The 19,449-nt window shown below is 33.5% G+C and overlaps 2 protein-coding genes across 5 annotated transcripts in view; one reads left to right on the top strand and one right to left on the bottom strand.

The window, feature by feature from the left end:
- LOC110019930 (regulator of nonsense transcripts UPF2) overlaps positions 1-13,554 on the top strand; it is a 36,075-nt gene extending 22,521 nt beyond the window's left edge. For all 3 annotated transcript variants that reach the window (XM_020717811.1, XM_020717812.1, XM_020717810.1), the window contains exons 10-17: positions 1,404-1,682; positions 1,764-1,961; positions 2,064-2,165; positions 8,683-8,934; positions 9,028-9,246; positions 11,015-11,185; positions 11,932-12,117; positions 12,346-13,554. In XM_020717811.1, the coding sequence (XP_020573470.1) occupies positions 1,404-1,682; positions 1,764-1,961; positions 2,064-2,165; positions 8,683-8,934; positions 9,028-9,246; positions 11,015-11,185; positions 11,932-12,117; positions 12,346-13,338 (2,400 nt within the window). In that variant the 3' untranslated portion in view covers positions 13,339-13,554. The remainder of the gene's footprint in view (positions 1-1,403; positions 1,683-1,763; positions 1,962-2,063; positions 2,166-8,682; positions 8,935-9,027; positions 9,247-11,014; positions 11,186-11,931; positions 12,118-12,345) is intronic.
- A 454-nt stretch (positions 13,555-14,008) lies between these two features.
- The window catches only part of LOC110019931 (AMSH-like ubiquitin thioesterase 3), a 41,788-nt gene continuing 36,347 nt past the window's right edge, over positions 14,009-19,449 (bottom strand). Inside the window, exons 12-15 of one of the 2 annotated variants that reach the window (XM_020717813.1) lie at positions 17,001-17,063; positions 16,170-16,222; positions 14,537-14,754; positions 14,009-14,364 (exon numbers count right to left, since the gene is read on the bottom strand). In XM_020717813.1, the coding sequence (XP_020573472.1) occupies positions 14,574-14,754; positions 16,170-16,222; positions 17,001-17,063 (297 nt within the window). In that variant the 3' untranslated portion in view covers positions 14,009-14,364; positions 14,537-14,573. Of the gene's footprint in view, positions 14,365-14,536; positions 14,755-16,169; positions 16,223-16,460; positions 16,503-17,000; positions 17,064-19,449 lie in introns of those variants that run through there. The other variant, XM_020717814.1, reaches the window with a different exon arrangement.

Here is a 19,449-nt window from a genome sequence, read left to right as displayed (position 1 = left end):
AGACTGAAAGGAAAATTTTATAAGACGGTGGTGAGACCTGCAGTACTCTATGGCGCTGAATGTTGGCCTTTAAAAGAGAAGCATAATAATAAGTTAAGTGTTGCCGAGATGAGAATGATTAGGTGGATGAGTGGCTTTACACTTAGAGACAAAATGCGGAATGAATATATTCGTGATAGGGTTGGTGTAGCTCCTGTGACAGACAAAATTAGAGAAAGTTGTCTTAGATGGTTTGGTCATATTAAACGTCGACCATTAGATGATCCGATTAGGAGAGTAGATGTTTTAAATTCGACTTGTGTTAAGAAAGACAGAGGTAGACCTAGGAAGACTTGGGCTTATTGTATTAAAAATGATCTTAATTTACTAGAACTAAATGAAAATATGACACTAAATAGGATGCAATGGAGAAAAAGGATTCATGTAGCCGACCCCACGTAGTGGGATTAAGGCTTTGTTGTTGTTGTTGTTGTTGTTGAGAAATCTTGCCAAGCAGGGCACTTCATTATTTAGAGGACTCATGAATGGATTTTAAATCTTATGTAAACAGTCGGAAAAATTTACTAAGAAGATGATCATAGAAGTATCAGTTGTCTTTAAGCTTTAAATATGCTCTGTTATTTTTTCCTCCATACATTTTGTCCTATTTTGACATTTCTTTGCAAGATTATAACAACAACAACAACAACAAAGCCTTAATCCCACAATATGGGGTCGGCTACATGAATCCTTTTTCTCCATTGCGTCCTATTTAGTGCCATATTTTAATTAGTTCTAATAAATTAATATCATTTTTTATACAATAAGCCCATGTCTTCCTAGGTCTACCTCTGCCTTTCTTAACATAAGTCGAATCTAAAACATATACTCTCCTAATTGGATCATCAGATGGTCGACGCTTAATGTGACCAAATCATCTAAAACATCTATCTCCAAACCGTCCTATTTCTCTGCAAGAGTGATGATGAAATTTATCCGCTAGTTTAGCTCTCGCTACTTGGTTTGGTTTCTATTTTCTAAGCATTTTGTTTCTGGTTAAAAATGCATCTTAGCATTTTTCTGATAAAACCCTTTTCTGCTGTCTTTTGAAGTTGCAGCGCCGTTTCTTTCAGGGGAGGCTTGTTAGAAAAAAAAAAATTGACCTCTTGCTTTGTTTTAAGAACTGTTTCTTCACCTCAAACAATTATTGTTTACTTCTATTTTTTTCTATCAAATTAGCAATTCATCTTTTTTTGCATACCCTCTCATTTTGGTACTGATCGCTGTCACTTTTTTTTTTACTTTGATGTATTTCAAATTTAGGATGCTTTGTTACATCAGATCTCGCTATGTCTGCCATATTATTTATTGACTCTACATGTCATTTAGACTATTCTTTTATAAACTCATTTCTGTTTGTCAAGGAACACGCTATGGAGCCTGAAATTTTTGTGCAAGAGAATGTTGAACTCAATGTAGAGTCAGAATCATCACTAGATGGGAAAGCGGATGAAAAGGTTAAAGATGAGGAAAAAGATAAGGAAAAAATTAAAGAGTCTGATAGAGAGAAACATAAAGTGAAGGAATTAGAGAAGAAAGGGGATGAAAAGGATAAGTCAAAAGCTCTTGATGGTGCAAGCTTGGACGCTCTGTTGCAAAGACTTCCAGGTTGTGTAAGCCGTGATCTTATTGACCAGCTAACGGTAATGGCTGCTAACTTTAATCAGTAGGGTATAAAAACAGTAACACATAAATGCTTACTTATTAGAATATTTTTTTATCAGGTTGAGTTTTGCTATTTAAATTCGAAGGCAAATCGGAAGAAGCTTGGAAGGACCTTGTTTAATGTTCCTAGAACCTCTTTAGAGTTGTTGCCATACTATTCTCGCATGGTAGCAACATTATCAACTTGTATGAAGGATGTTCCAAGTATTCTCGTGTCAATGCTCGAAGACGAGTTCAACTTTTTGATAAATAAGAAGGTTTCTTTGTGTACACGCACTTTTACAATGTCTTTTTTTTTTCTTTCTGATGATAACGATTTAACTTTACATCATTGGACTTGTGGCTTTTTTTTTCTTTAGGATCAAACAAATATTGAGACAAAGATAAAGAATATCAGGTTTATTGGGGAGCTATGCAAATTTAGAATTGCACCTGCAGGTCTTGTTTTTACTTGCTTAAAGGTTTGTTCTTGGTGAGCTTATATGGTTTGCAATATTGCTTCTTGCTTATCAATAATTTGCCATTTGCTGGTACAACAAGAAAGTATGAATTGTAAATTAACAATGCTGATTTTATAATGGTCTGATAAACTTTTGCGTTCATAAAATGTGAATAGTAGTGGAGTTTAAAAAAGTTGATGTAAACACATTAAATGTTGTTTTTCTTAGCCATTCCAATACCATTAGTCTGAGTGAGCTTTTTTGTGGCAACTGCTTAAGGTACTTTTTTTTTTAAATTGAATTAAAAAAGTTGTTGTTCATGTGGGTTCATCATTATTAATTAATAAAAAGTTTATAGGTCTTGTCTTTAAAGTAACTTCATAATTCCGTCTCATATGTAGGCCATTAGTTGGTGTCATTTTGCAGTTTTATGTTGTAGATGAGCATTTTATGGATGGAAATGCCGCCAAGGGTTTCAGTGCGTGGTTTTTTAGCAAAACCCCAACTGGACCCTGCCTTTAAGGGCCGTTGAGGTGCAACAGAGGTGGACAATAAGACCAGATTAAATTCTCACCAACACTATTCCTGACTTGTAAAATCAAAAACTCAATGAATGATGAATTAGTCTAATTAAATTGCCACAAACATATGTGATACATTGCATTTTATATTCATTCATATTTATACTTGGAATTGTGAAAAATTATATATCAAAACATATATCTATACAAAGCTATTAGATTCAATATAATAAATGTATGCACCCAAAGCCTGTACAAGCTCCAAAAATTATATAGTGCACAAGCTGTACATATCACACCTGGTTCCTCACCCTGGTGTTCTTTGTCTCTTCTTGAAAGACAATAATTTAAAGTGAGCAACAACGAACTCGACAAAATAATCAAGGCTAAAATAAGATTTTATATAAGTAAAAGAAACAATGTGAATGCTCATATGAAACATTATATGTCTACCCAAAAAGTTACAACATTCTAAAATCATATAAAATATGAGAAAACAAATATTTGTAGAAAATCATGGATGTTATATGAAACATGTATAGTTATAAGTATGTACTCATAAACATGTTCATAGTAATGTAATCATAGCTACGTCATCATCGCAATTTCATCATAGCAACTTCATCATACAATATCATCAGAGCATAATAATGTAAATGTATAAACATCAATTATTTTCATGCCATGTCATATCAGGTTCGTCACCTTGTCCTAGATGTCAAATTAACTATGAAAAAATGTTAGTTTCCAACATAACAATTATTAATAGCCCCCTTGATACTAACAACTCTCTACGTTCTGTCATCGTCTGATCACAACAGTTTCTAGAGTTTTGTCACTGCCTGAACACGAGTCGATGATACCTCATCCCTGTATAGTGTATTTGCAAGCACTCATGTAATAATCTACTCATAACATTTTTTGTGACACTTTTAAAGCATAATGCGTATAACAAACATTCATAGACATTTCATACATCACATGCATGAATCATAACAAATGAATACATGCAAACAATTAATATTATAGTCATATGTATCATTGCACGATCATATCATAATAACATCACACGTATATTAAGAAGAAATCAATGTACATTCAATGCATATATTCATTCACAATATTTAAAAAATTCTAAACGCATCCGTGCCAAACTAGAAATCGTATGAAAACTTATAGAATATTATTTTTCTTACGTTAACATAAAATTATTTCTCCCGACTTGACGGAACAACCCTATAACAAGTTTCTTCATGCTCGTCTCGAGCTTGTTGTCTCGTAAAAATAACTTGAAATCCGTAGGCATTGAAGGAATTATTGGAATCATAGCTCGTTTTTTAATTTAATAAAGAACATAACTTATTTGCCAAAACATACCTCAAACAAGCTTCTCAGTATACCCAACCTTTCTCTGGTCTGCCTAAACTTATCCCATTTTCTTCTTAACACTTCAATTCTCCCTTCCCCTTCGCTACTTTGTGTTAAAACCCTTATAGAAATGTGCAAACTAAGTTCGATGCTTCCGACACAAGTTCGACGCTTGCTACGTCCACCAGAAATGAAAAATTGCACAAATTTGTGGCAAAATTTAAAATAGAAGCTGGAGGAAGGAAATAAATGTTTAGAATAGCGTAAAAGAGAGATTCATACTAACCAAAATCTCCCCGGAAGCCCTTACCACAAGCTATGACTCCCAGGTGGCTACTTTCCCTTCAGTGCGCATCTGCCACAGTAACCCGTGCGTAATATTTGTGCGAGGGAAGGAATAGGGAGAAGGAATCACGACATATAACCCGGTCCCCAATAAAACCCAGCCCTACAATTCAATCTAGCCACTGCATGCACTGTGAAGTGCTGGGAGAGGTCTGCTGGAACAGTAGAGCTGCGGGATTAGAGTTAATTACTTTTAAAATTTGCAGAATTTTAACTTGTTCTCAAATTTTAGATGTTAAAATTTTGGACTATCATGAATCTTTGATTTGGCTTTACACAACACTCACATTAAGACTGCAAATAGTGGACATGGTTGGGGGCAGAATACATCTTGGGTATATAAATAAATAATAACTTTAAGATTTTGGAGGATTCAAATATTTTTTTTATCGACATTGATAATAATTTATTTTTATATTAAGTTTGTTACTTTAGTAGTTTGTCAGATGAAGGGGGAAATATTTTGAGAATGATGAATGAGTGTAAAAATGCTAAAGTCATTGGTTTGTGATTCATTTTGTGTAAATAAGTTCCTTTATCCAATCATTAGCGATATTTCTCATATAATTAATTATTATAAAGGACATAGTGGTCATTGTGTCCTGTATTATTAAACCTTTTTGTTTGACATGGCATTATAACTCCGAATGTTGTGTGCAGCAGTAGAGTTTAAAACAGCTCGAGTGTGTGTTTTATGCGTGTTTAGCTATTAAGAATATAAACTATCAACACATGCATAGCATAAAGAAGTTTATTTGAGTGGAAAAACCCTAGATGGAATAACTATATGGTATGTTCTAGCTGCACAAACCCATTAATTGTAGAAAAATCATACACGTGTTTTTCCACCTCGCAATATGTAGAGATCTCAATAAAAAATGGCACTTACGTAGGCAGAATGAAGATGGTGACATTGTGGGAGCTATGCTAAGGTCCATGCAAGTCTGTTACAAGTGTAAAGAATGTTGACAAAGTCCCCAGATGACGTCTGCACAATAGAGGCACCTTCTTGTAAAGTTGGGCAGACTACAATGCGTTATTTGCAACAACAGTTTGTTGTCAATGAATGTTGCATGCTTGACAATTAACATCATTTTTTGCCTTTTAGTTTGCTTGAGTTGTGATGAGCACATGATAGGGCTGACTCATTGTCATGTTAGTAAATGAGTCAAAATATATTATCATTAGTGGAAGTGAGAAAATTTCGCTGAAGTTAAACTTGAAAATTTTGCAAATGACTTGAGTTTGAGCATTACATAAATTTTTGGATGGCTTTTTTAGTTTTTATTTTATTTGTTTAAGGTAGAAGCGTAGATTGACTTGCCCCATCATCAAAATGTGAGCCAAGACTTGACCTAGGGTGGCCCGAGTTGTTGGTGATGGATTGAGAATAAAGCTGATAGCAGCCACAATTGCAGCCTCAAATTTCCACTATGATACTATCTTGAGCACAATCAACGACAAGAAGTTTTGATGTGTTGATCGATGGGAGTATTTTCCTAAAAGGTTTAACTGAATGGATTTGGTAAATGAGCAAATGGTCCCCCCATTTGTGTATGGAGTAACCACTCAACTAGAGGAGTGTTTACATAAGGATGACTTATAAAATGGAGTGCAGGTGTAATTGCTTTGCGAAGTTTGATCTTTTTGTAGGGATTCATAATAATAATCTTAACGTGGCCAGAGTATTGGTTCCATGCCCCCTATCAGGCTGTGATAACGCATCAACTTATGAATTCATGAAGAGGAAGCTGGCCCAATCAAGGGTGGGCTGTTGATCTGTACTGTTCTTGTTCAATCCTCCTTGAACTCTTAATAATTGGTTCAATCAATCTCGGATTTGGTGCAATGCTTGAAAAAATTCAAGCTGCTTTTCATTATCATTTCAATCTAATGCGGGCTTCTTCTTAGTCTTTTGCTGATCATGGTAGTATTGGCAAAAGGTGGCTAAATTTTTTTTTTTGCATTGGTTGTTGAACAAATATCAAATTGAGGGGAATACAAGGAAATTAATTATCACGATTCGACCACAGTGCTTAGAATTATTAATACAGGAATAGATGTTCTGTTGATAAAATTTAATTTTTATCACTAAATAATAAAACTATTCATTCAAAGTATCGAAAAAGCTGCTAACAAATAGAAATTAAAGTATTTAAAAAGAAAAACAATTAACATACATGCTAGTTAAAATATAATGAATCCATAAAAAAATAATTGATAGTTTATTATTCAATTATGATTTTTCAAGCAGTTTTAGAACATTTTTTGTGTAATACAATTATGTATATTATCTGTTAATTTATATTTGTTATTAGAGTACCAGCTAAATTGTATCAATTAAGGTATTTCAATATCTATATTTTTTTTTAGTTTACATGTACGAGTACCTTAGCAATCAAAGCTTAACAACATGTAAGCATTCTATATAGTTCATATCAATCACATTTTAATTTCATTCAATATATATTATATATCTTATAAATAATGAATAAAAATCAACCATATTGTGAAACCTGTAGCATTCATACTGATATGAACGTATTATAAAAGAACTGATGAATCATGTTAAAATCATACAATTGAATTATATGAGTATTTTAACTTCCCAGTTTGTAATATAAGTGGGTTTATTCCCTTGCATGAGCATGATTGCTCATCCATTGCTGCTCTCAGTTCGCATTCTCTTCTAGTTGCGCTTTTGCTATGCTCTCTCTTCTCATGGTTCATGCTTGTACGGTTTGTCATGACTTCCCTTCACGGTCGTCTCTATCTCACCTTCATCTCAATTATAATAAGACAAAACCAACTAATGTCGGCTTGGTTGAACCGACATTAGTCAGTTCATATTATTATTATTATTATTATTATTATAATTTTTTTTATACGGGCATTATAATTTTCTCCACTTATAAAAAAATTATCCTTGTAACTTTGTTTATGATCATATATGATCTATTCTAATTTTCTTAGTTTTCACGTAAAGATTTCTATGAATTAGTTCTAATAACTCTTTCAGTTAAGATTGAACTTTTCTAATTTATACATTGACTTTGATATCACTTTTGTTTTGACCCGACCCAGAGACTTGGAATTATATAGACATGAATAAATCATTAGATGGTAAAGTTTAATTTGTATCAATAACTAATAAAAGTATTCATACAAATAGTTGAAAGAGCCACAAACAAATTAAAATTAAATCAATTTAATAGAGAAAAAGAAAACAACACGCATATAAATGTAATTACCTTCATCTAATTTGACCACAGCTTGTATAAACTTCTCTTCTAACCTTTTTTTGTATCTAAGTCTTGTATCTTAAATTCTTAGTTTAAATTATTTGGAACAAATAAGAAATCAATGAATACTCATATCTCTAAAGTTTAATAATATAACGAAAATGAAAACAACACGCATGCTAGTAAAATATAATAAGTTAGTATAAAATAAATGATAAATTTCCATTCAATTATGGCATTTTAAGTTGTTTCATAACATTCTATTGTACGGTATAATGGTTTATCTTATCTATATCATTTATATTTGTCAGCAACATTGTTTGAAATGTACCAATTAAGTAATCAATGAAAGTTCTTCAATGTTAATATTCTTTTCTAGTTTATATACACGATCATCTTAGTGTATCTAGCTAGTATCCTAAATGGGTAAACTCCATCAATAAACATGCACACGCAAGCATTATATATGCTTCATGTTAATCACATTTTTGTATTAATTAGTGTATAATATATGCATATATATTTAATAAATAATATATTAAAATTAATCATGTTAAAAAACTTGCAATCTTCATTTTGATATGATTTATATTATAAAAGAACAAATAAATCATGATAAAATCGTGCAAATCAATTAAATAAATATCAATTAATTATGCATTCTAATTAATCTTCGAATTTTCTATTGGTGATTATCTAACTCAAATGCTACATTTGCTTTTCAGATGTATTTCGGCAGATAACCAATGAAGTCTTTTTGCATAAACTTCTTAATGCTGGCTTCCTCCATTGTATATAGCTTATTTAGGGTTCATGAATCTGTGTGAAAAAATTGTTCAGGGACATAATAAACTTGTTCTTTTCTTTTCTTCTGGTTTACATAAAGTGGTGCTTCCTTAGAAGAGATGATTTCTTTTGTATAAATTTCTTTTCCTCTATTTTGATCTTTGTATGTTAATTTGATACACTTAGAATAAGTACTTTGTACTTTTCTTGTCAATAAGATCTACTAGCTAATCAATTAATATGTGCCTATTTACACCAACTATTTCTCATGAATAGGCCTGTTTGGATGATTTTAATCATCACAACATCGACGTGGCTTGCAACTTGCTTGAGACATGTGGGCGTTTTCTGTATCGTGCACCCGAAACTTCAATTCGAATGGCAAATATGTTGGAAATATTGATGCGTCTGAAAAATGTTAAAAATTTGGATCCTCGTCATAGCACACTCGTGGAGAATGCCTATTACTTGTGTAAACCTCCCGAACGGTCTGCTCGGGTCAATAAAGTGCGCCCTCCATTGCATCAGGTATGATATGTTGACATATTTGTTTTTATTCTTTGTTTTTCTAACTTTTAGAAAAATGTTTAGCTGCAAATTATTTATTTATCTTTGGTGCAGTATATCAGAAAATTGCTTTTCTCAGATCTTGACAAGTCCTCTGCTGAGCATGTGCTTAGACAACTACGCAAGCTTCCATGGGATGAGTGTGAACAATATATTCTAAAGTGTTTTATGAAAGTTCATAAGGGGAAGTACAGTCAAGTGCATTTAATTGCTTTGCTCACAGCAGGTCTCAGCCGCTACCACAATGAATTTGCAGTTGCAGTTGTTGACGAGGTAAATTTCTGTTTATTGGTGTTAAGATTCAGTGCCATCGGAAGCTAGTGGAGGTCATGATTTTAGTTTTTCTGTCTGTTCAATTTCTTGAGCATATTTTAGCATTATAATCTAAATATGGTACGACTACTATAAAATTCATTTTTGAAATTTATATTCGTCACTGAACTAAGAGGTATGAAGCTCTAAAAATCCTTTTGGTTTGTGGAATTGTGGATTTGTGTGTGAATCTTCATTTTATTCAGGGTAAATCTCTTTGAATAGAGTTAATGATTGATGGAAAGGTTGCTACTACAACTACTTAGCTCATTCTGGACTGAAATTATGCTGCTTGCTCTACTGAATGGGACACCCCTTGTTCTGAAATAGTACTTACCTTTTCTTTGTTTAATCTGCTTATTCAGTATAAGAATGGCTTTGAAATTATGGGAAAACATGCTATTTGCGAAATCAAGCATTTTCAAAATACATGAAAGTATGCAAATGCAGCGGAATTGTAATTTTTTTTTTTATGGTGGACCAAAGTATAATGTATAAAGTTGCGAGACAATTTCAGAATATTATGGTGCATGAAAATTATGAACTATGCCCCAATTCATTTTATGCTTTGCTGTGGTTCATAGGGTGATGATTATATGCATACAACATCAAGAACGTGATTCTACTGCTATGTTTTTTGTGAACTAAGCATTTCATTGTATCAAAGGTCATGCCATTTTTCATTATTTCTATTTGATTTTGTGGGAATAAAGCCTTTCCACTATTTAACTTAATTAACAAATATGCATGTCTTTGAATTTGAACTCATCCTTTCTTAATCACAGTGACTAAATCCATTTCAGTTGATTGTACTGCTAAATTGTCCCTTCTGTTCCAATTTCATGTTAATTTGATTAGGTGTCTAACTAGTGTGCAATTTAGTGGTTTGTGGCAGCTGTTGTGATTGAAAGTTAACCATTCAATATTCATGAGGTCCAGGTTTGTCTCATATGCAAAGAATTATCTAATTGATCAAGCTATTTGATATGTTAGATTCTCTTTAGTTATCAATTCTTTGGTCAACTGTAAATAAATCTCCCTTCAAGAAATTCTTCTATGGAGTAAGGGAGTTACTAGAAATGCTCCATAACGATGCATGACTTTTGTTTTTGTTGTTATTATTAGCGTTATTGTTTTTGTTCATGATTATCCATGTTTGGTAATATTTTATAGAAGAATATTATTAATGGATACTTTTTATATGCTTATTACCATAGTTGCATCCGCCCAGAATTCCTGCTTGAAAGGATTTGGTCAGTGATAAGAATTCTTTTAATCGTCCTAAGCGATTCTTTATCTTTGGAGTAAACTAGCAAATCAAATTGCTCCATTAAGATGCGGTGTATTTTTTTTTTTCACCGGTCTTTTGTTCCCCTTTTGTTCTTCTATAAAGAAAATAATTTATTTAGTTCCCTACTTCTTCACCGTTCTTTTGTATTACTTTGTTCTTTTGCAAAGAAATAATCTGATTAGCCCATTATTTTGATATCAATCATAGAAAAATTTAATCTGCCAGGCAATTTCTAGTAGAATGGGCTCTGAGTTCTTAATAATTCTTAAAGCCATTCCTGGTCTATTGAGAAAACTTGTTCATTAAATCCACCTCTTTTGATAAAGCATGTATCCTTTGTTTCTTCATTGAACTTGGTAGTGTATGAGATCATTAATAGAGGATCTTTATTTGTTTCATTACTTGTGTAATACTAAGTGGGTATAACATACTGTTCAGGTATTGGAGGAGATTCGGATAGGACTGGAACATAATAACTATAATATGCAGCAGCGGCGCATAGCTCACATGCGTTTTTTAGGGGAGTTATACAACTATGAGCACATAGACTCTTCTGTCATATTTGAAACCCTATACTTGATTCTAGTTTTTGGCCATGGAACTCCAGAGGTATATTTTCTCATATTTATTTATTAGTTTATAATTTTTATTCTGCTGTCAATTTTAATTTTGCTCTCCTATATGTAGATTAACTATTGCATTACTATTTTTTTCTTGTATTAAGTTACGATTAACTATTGCATGTTGGTGAAGGAAACATCTCTTTATAATTGTTAGAAATCCTTGCATTATTTGAAGTTTTGCAGTGTTTATCTAGGCTACCATATACAAGAGATTTCTGGAACTGTTTGATTAAAGTTTGCTAATTTTTAATAACTATTGTTTGGGAAGATGAAATTATCCGCAATTGGCTTAATCATGTCTTCCAAGCTGAAATAGTATCCTTCGCCTTTTATTCTCCAGCTTGATATCAATTCCTTGTCATTAGCTTACATATTTTAAAGTGAAATCCTTGGTATGATTTGCATATTATTTCTTTAATCTTTTCAGTACATTTATTGAGTATCCCAAGACTTCCAATCGGTCAACTACAATTTTATATGATATTCTCAGTCATTCTCTTTTTAATATTAAACTTTTCTTTGTTCTGATTTGGTATTTAATCCTATTTCTTCTTGGTAAATCATAAACCAATCTGCAGTTAGAATGCACTTCTGTTTGAATTTGGATTTAAGTTTTTTTTTATTAATTTTGCTTTTGTCCTCAGAATATGATGAAACTTTTTTCCCTCTATCTCCTTCCTGAACTCCAACCACGTTGCAACACTAATCTTGACTGTTTTCCTTGATGTGAAGCAAGATGCGTTGGATCCGCCAGAAGATTGCTTCCGAATAAGAATGATTATAACCCTTCTTCAGACATGTGGCCACTATTTTGACAGAGGTTCCTCGAAGAGAAAGCTGGATCGATTTTTGATGTATTTCCAAAGATATGTACTCAGTAAAAGTCAAATACCACTGGATATCGAGTTTGACATTCAGGTACCTGGTTTTCTTTTTTCTGCCCTTTAATGACTAAGTTTTCTGTTCTCTAGGCACGGACTTATCTTTATCTGCAAGTTGCTTTAGATCAAGAATGTGAATACATCGTCTATAACTCCGTTCAAATGTTAATTTAAAAGTGCTTTTGTCTGTTTGTCTGCCCTTTCTTTCTTTTTTAGTTCACATTCTGCCTTTGAGACAAGATTCGGTAAACATAAATTCTTGCAGGACATGTTTGTTGAGTTGAGACCAAATATGATCCGCTACACGTCGATTGACGAAATCAATGCTGCACTAGTTGAGCTTGAGGAGCACGAACGTGATAAGCCCAGCACCGAGAAGCACTCTGACAATGAGTCTCAGAAGGCTTCATCCAAATCATCTATACCCCAATCAATGGCTTTGAATGGAAGCCGTTGCGCGGCGAATGAAGTTGATGAGAATGGCCAAGGCCATGAGGATGTTGTTGAGAGCGATAGCGATTCTGGCAGCGGCAGCATCGACCAAGAGGGGCGTGATGACGATGATGATGTAATGTACGATGACAAGATTGATGATGGATCTGATGGTGACGACGATGATGATGATGATGGAGGACCCGATGGTTCCGATGAGGATGACAGTATTCAGGTTAGGCAGAAGGTTGTAGAAGTCGACCCAAAAGAAGAAGAGGATTTTGATCGAGAGCTTCGAGCCCTCATGCAGGAGAGTATAGAGTACCGGAGGTTAGAGCTTCGTTCCAGACCCTCTTTAAACATGACGCTGCCAATGAATATTTTTGATGGAAGCAAGGAGTTGAGATCTGCGGAGGGGGAGAGTGGGGAGGAAACATTGGATGAAGAAGGTGGTGGTGTTCTGAACAATAAGGTCAGGGTGAAGGTGCTTGTAAAGAAGGGGAACAAGCAGCAGACAAAGCAGATGTTTATACCAAGAGAGTCTTCGCTGGTGCAGAGCACGAAGCAGCAAGAGGCGGCGGAGCTCGAGGAGAAGCAGAATATAAAAAAGAAGATTTTGGAGTACAATGAGAGGGAGGAGGAGGAATCAAATGGTATGTCATCGCAGTCTAGTAACTGGATGGCAGGGAGCTCTGGTGGTGGCAGTAGTGGTGCAAAGCCATCGGGGCGGGTAAATTGGGAAGCGGTGGGGAGGACGACAGTTACCAGGCAGCAGAGGCATCATTCAAGTAGTGGTTTTTATCCTGCCTATGGGAGAAGGAAGTGATGAAGCAATGTTAAACATTATTCATGCTGGTGTTGAGATGGTGGTCTGATAAAAGCGCCTATTTTGTTCATTTGGCTGTAGGCAGGAAATCATTCGGGGTGCTTGTCTGTAAAGTTGTCTTCAGTGTATCAATGTGAAGTTGATTCCATGGAATGATAGATATTGTGATTATCACCTTCGACCATACGTCTATTAACTTAGTAATAGTTTAACTCAGCTTGCACATTCCGCATGAGCTAACGAATCAAAGATCCATTTGTGTGCAATTATTTTTGAACAATATTATATTAAGTTATATTAATGATTAAAACTTTTAGATCGAATGAAACACTAAAATTTTACCCCAGCTTGCATTAAGATATGAACGTTCAAATTATTAAGAAAATTGTCTTCTTCTGAGCTGATTTTTGGGTGTCTAAATCAAGTTTAGCTCGCCAAATCAACTCAAAATATAAATGTTATACATCATACTATTTTCTGCACATGTTAAAAATCTTCTCAGCTCAAATTCAAGTAAATTGAGGCTAAAACAACTTGAAATCAAATTAATTTAAGCCTGAAGTTAATTACAAGGCCACTTGATCTCATTTTCAGTCGGCATTGAATCTCAAAATGGAGCCGTTAACATTGAAGCAGGCCATCCAACTCGTGAATCAAAATAAAAAAGGTTGTTGACGGCATGTCACACGAAGAAATATACTTTAAATAAACTTCAGGTAATGTACACAATATTAGATATGTACACATAATTTCATGACCTAAGTTTAACTTACATCTGATGATTTTAGGTTGATGTAAATTTTAACATTGCATCCCAACAATCCACAGCTGAGATTATAACAACTCAAAAAAAAAAAAGAGCCAGAGAGCTAATGACAGCATAACCGTGCTGTTACAATATTAAAATGTCAAAGATACGAATGTAGATAAGCACGAGGAAGAAGCATCACAAGTAATAATAGAACGCCAAAGTCTCAGCACAAGGCAGTAAGTTTGATCCTCAGCAATTAGTAACATTGTCTTCGACTGCAGGATCACAAAACACGTCAAAAAAGTATAGTTATTAAGATTGTCATTTGTTATATAAACTGCTGCTGGGTAAGAATAGAAGGATAAAAAAAAGGGAGAAAAGTTAAATCTATGACGATTTTAAAGCTCTCATCTTTAACCAATTTCTTTAAGAGAGAGAGAGAGTTACCCCAGGGAATATCTCTGCCGATAGCAAGTAGTCAAGTTTATTTATTACGAAGGTCAACAACATCGAACTTAATATTAGCGTTCATGAGAACATGAGAACAATGCTCATAGATTGGGCTGCCATCAGAAGGTTCCTCGTGAGGATGAAACCCACGCGCTTGGCAGTTGCGAATAACTGAGACGCCGCTCGGCTCAGACAGGTGGAAGATGCCATGCTTTCTGCTTAACCAAATTCCCATGTTAATTATATTTAAGAAGCATTAAGTAATGGGAGCATATAAAGATGAGAATTTTCAGAGAACTTCATTCATTTAAGCTGAAGCATAACCATCATCCTCCAACAAATTAAATTTTAGGAAGAAATAAATGGTTTTCATATATATCATCATATCTTCCATCTTTTTATGCAGACACTTGATGAATGATACCAAATCAGCAAATACAATTCATTGTAATAATTTGATACACATAGACATATAAAAGAGATTATTGTTGAAATCAGAACAATTATTACGTCCAAATCTAGAATTTAAATTTGATTTCCATGAGACAATAATTCTGATTCGGAGATACTTTTTATATAGGAATATAGACAATAGCAGAATCTGCTTATACTTTTAATTTAATCTTAAAAATATATATGAATAAGAGTCGAGAGGGCTGGAAGCAGCCAAAGAATAAAAAGTGTTGGTAAAAGACAGTTAACACAAATATGAGGATGGTCCAATGACCAATAATAAAAGAATCACTGAGTTCAAATCATAAATTCGCATATTTTGTAAAGTTTATAACCTATGTTATTCAAATTGATATATCCAGGCGTATCTTATATGGATATGAAACAATTCTGATAGATAAAATGTTGAATGAAAGCATAAAACTAAAGGATGAAAAGTTAATAATCCTTGGTCCATATTATTAGAAAATCAAATATGGCCTACGTGTCATAAGTATGTCATCTATATAATAAAAAAATGGGATATAGGTGGAGGACATAAGAGCTAGAATAAAAATTTGGGGCTAAAATAGAAAAATGCCTCAAAAGTACTGCAACAGGTAATATCATGGACAATTAGAACAATTATTATTATTTTTTAAAAAGAAACGATTACGCTATAAAGCTGCAAGCAGGTAATAAAAAAGTCACTAACGTCTAAATTGAGTGAAAAAAATACAAATATTAATATAGATCGATGGTAACACTAAGGATAGGTGAGAGAGGACTATAATAGAGAGGGTGCATGCACTATCTAAGACAAGATGAAAATAAATTTATATGATTTGAGCATGTAAAATAGAAGGAAGAAGATGCAATCGGCTAGCTAGAACTAATAAGCTATGAAGATAGGCTAAGAAATTAAAGTTAAAATCTCATCTAGGACTCATTTTGAATGAGTGGAAAAGGAAGCTTCATGAAGCTGATCAAGATAGTGAGATGAGGCTTTGAATATCACATGCAAATGATACGCTTGACTGGCTATTTAGAGAGTTCGAACATTATTTCAATTAACGGACTAGCTTTGACACCTTGTGGCCAAAGAAATGCTTTTCTTCAGACGAGCAAGTCAATGGCTATTATTCGATTCTATTGATGCAGCAAATATTGTTCGAGCAGAGAGAGATTAAATAAATACCTTGTTGTATCAGTTGGAGCCATAACTATTGCAATTGCTTCAGGAAGCATAATCTGTCAATTAAACAGAAAATCACAAAATATATTTGCACTAGATCCAATAAAAAAACATAAATAAATGAATAAGAGTAACAACAGCCACCTAAACATGGAAAATGTCAAGCATTTGTGTTTTAAGTCTGAAGTTCTATTTGCGACAGAGATGCCATAGCTATGTATGTATATGTATATGAATATAAAGATAGATTCAGGAGCATCAAAGAAAACATAAGATAGTGATGTTTTAAAATACCAGCATGCTGCAGAGTTATGTCCTTCCACTTGGATAAAGAATCTGCATAATCAAAGGCAGTGGACGGTTTCCATTTTTTAATTTTTTTCATTTTGTTTTGAATTTTATTAATAGATATGTAGTAAACATATAAGATTTTTTTTATGCCAACAGGGTTTGATACTACTTTTCTCGGTTAAATAACAAGCGGATGTTCTTTCGGATGACAAATGAAATGTAAATGATTATTCATGAGTGGGTAACACATACTGAAATGCAAGGTTATAGTAAAGACCTAGGAACAACAAATGGTGTGACCAAAGATAAAATGGAATGAAATAAACTGTTAGATAAAAGTCTTGTTACCCTTGTATCCTCCAAATCAGAATAAAGCCATATTATATAAAAATTACAATGATTTATGATAGCTTTCTTCAAATAAGTAAATAGCATCATAATACAATGCAAACAACTGATTATAAAAAGAAATTGAAAGCAGCCATTTCCCATACAAAACATTTAAAGCCCGGCAAGAAAAACATTTCTGTTCTATCATTTTACCTGATATGAATAATGAGTGTGAAGATCAATTGATGACATGAAGCAAGTTTGTGTTGGGTGTGTCTGGAGAAAAAAGGAGACAGTTAAAAAAAGATACAAGTGTTGGCTGATAATTTAAATCAATCGGTTCAATGACAAGTAGCCAGTTAAGTCTCGTTATTTCCAAAAAAGTTGTCAAAATCAACTGGCTGAACAAAAATGTAAGACCCTTAAAGAGATCCAGGAGATGTCACAAGTCGGAAGCACTTAATAGCTCTACAAAGAAGTGTCAACAATACCATTTACTAAAACTGATATTAGTTTAGAGTTGCTGCAATGCAGAGACATTAAGTGTTTGCATAAACTAACAAAAATGTCCCCCCAAACAGCAAAAGGCAGCTAAAAAACAATCATCTAGTTGTTCAGTATATTTTATAAACTAAGCAGGATCTTCTTAAGCAGCGCCCCAATACATTAGTTCAAGGAAAAGCTTCAACCCCTCCTTTAAAACCTTTTTTGTTGAAGCAAAATACTTGCCCTCCATGACTTCACGAGCTTGAGTGACACAGAGTAAGTTGTCCGCACTATAAAAGAAGATATTATTCTATTTTAAAGCCAAACAGCTTCAACACAACATTACTAACAAAGTATAAACAGGTGAAGGTTTCGAGAATGTCCACACACCATTATCTTTTTTATGTTTTTCCCAAAATCCTCCCTCCTTAAAAAGTTAAGTTGTGTTTAGCCATCTCCACTTTGGATTAGGGCTAAGTTCAACCCTCTTAAATTAGTAGTGGGATTGCTAACCTCCATTCTCATTGGCTTAGAAAGACATCCAAAATAATTAAATAAGGACTACTAGAATATTAATAAAAATTAAACTAAGCACTAAGCCATTCATTTTCATTTCCCTGAACCCATCAAGATAGAGATCAAACAAAGGAATGCTGTCCGCAGGATGTAGGGAAGCAGAGAGAAGAAGTGGGAAACTTGGGGGCTGTTTAGAACCATTAAGAAAAAAAAAACAAAAATAAAAAACATGTTTGGTTATATATATATTTTTATTTGTTTTTATTATTATTATTTTTTGTTCCTCATTTTTAAAAATACCAAAAATAAATAAAAGCTGTTATAACTGTTTTAAAAACAGATTTTTGTAACCCAACCATCGCACTCCCGACCCCGACACTTTGCCTAATCCCACTTTAAAGCATTTCTCTCCATCTTAGTCCTTTCAAGTAGCACCAACAACATCGACGTTGATGCCGGCGCCAACAACGCCGACGCCGATGCTGACACCGACACCAACACTAACATCGACACCGGCACCCAGTCTTTCTCCAACGTGATGCCTTTTCCAACACCAAAGTCCTCTTCATAATCTTTCTTGTTTGAATCATTCGAAATTGAAGCAGACAGTTGTGATCTTTCAGATTCCCACGATCCACAACTGAAAAAGAGCAGGTGCTTGAAAAAAAACTCAAATTCATTTTTGCCAGTTGTTGTTTAACAGTAACTTTTACTGGAGGTAACTTCATTCCCAGTCTTTCCTCTTCTTTTTTAATTGAATAGCTAGCACAACTTTGTGCGCTTCTTCTTAGAGCCACTTTCTATCAGCTCATTGTCATTGGTTGCCAGTGAGCTTACGACCATCATAGCCAATGAGATAATTGATGTCTTGCTAGTGCTCATCTCCGAGCATTTTCGGGCATTATTTTACAGATTTTGGACAAAAACTGCAGGTGCGTTCATAATTAATGGAGAGTAGTAGACCATGTCTTGCTTAGTGCTCATCTCTGAGCATTTTCAAGCATTGTTTGACAGTTTTTGGAAAGAACTGCAGGTATGTTTATAATTAATGGAGAGTAGTAGAACAAGAGAACTATTTGTTACCTTTTTCTTTCAAAATTATTTGCACTATTATGTTAAACAACAATCATTCCTAAAGAATAAAAAGGTTAGCGGATAAGTGATAGTGTTTTTGGCATGGAAAGAAAGCAATTTAGCATTAAGTCTTTTCGTCGCTTCTATTTTCCCCTAGTATTATTTTTGGGGGCAATTCTTGATTGAGATTTAAAATTTCAACTGTTTTTCTTGCAACAGTTGTAATTTTCTTCATTTGCCTTATTTTTTTATTAAAATCTTAAAATCAAAATATTTTTATATTTTATTTTTAAAAACCAAATATTCATATAAATATCAAACATGTTTGTTTATTTTTTGTTGTTTCTTTTGAGAAAGCCCAATGGTCAATATGTGTGATTCGAACCCACAAACTCTCGGTGGAAAACTACAATCTCAATCACTATGTCACCAGAAAGTGCGCTTTAACTTTTTATTTTATTTTAAAATAAAAAAAGAGTATCAAACATGTTTTTGTTTTAGGTAAAAATAAAAACAAAAAAAAAAAAAACAAAAAACAAAAAACAGAAAGTGATCCCACATGACCTTTAAAATTTAGGTAAATTTT

This window comes from Phalaenopsis equestris, unplaced genomic scaffold (assembly GCF_001263595.1).
Source record: "Phalaenopsis equestris unplaced genomic scaffold, ASM126359v1 Scaffold000088, whole genome shotgun sequence".
In the NCBI taxonomy this organism is placed as follows: Eukaryota; Viridiplantae; Streptophyta; class Magnoliopsida; order Asparagales; family Orchidaceae; genus Phalaenopsis; species Phalaenopsis equestris.
Note: the sequence above shows the minus strand (reverse complement) of the source record. Positions and strands in the feature narration are given on the sequence as shown.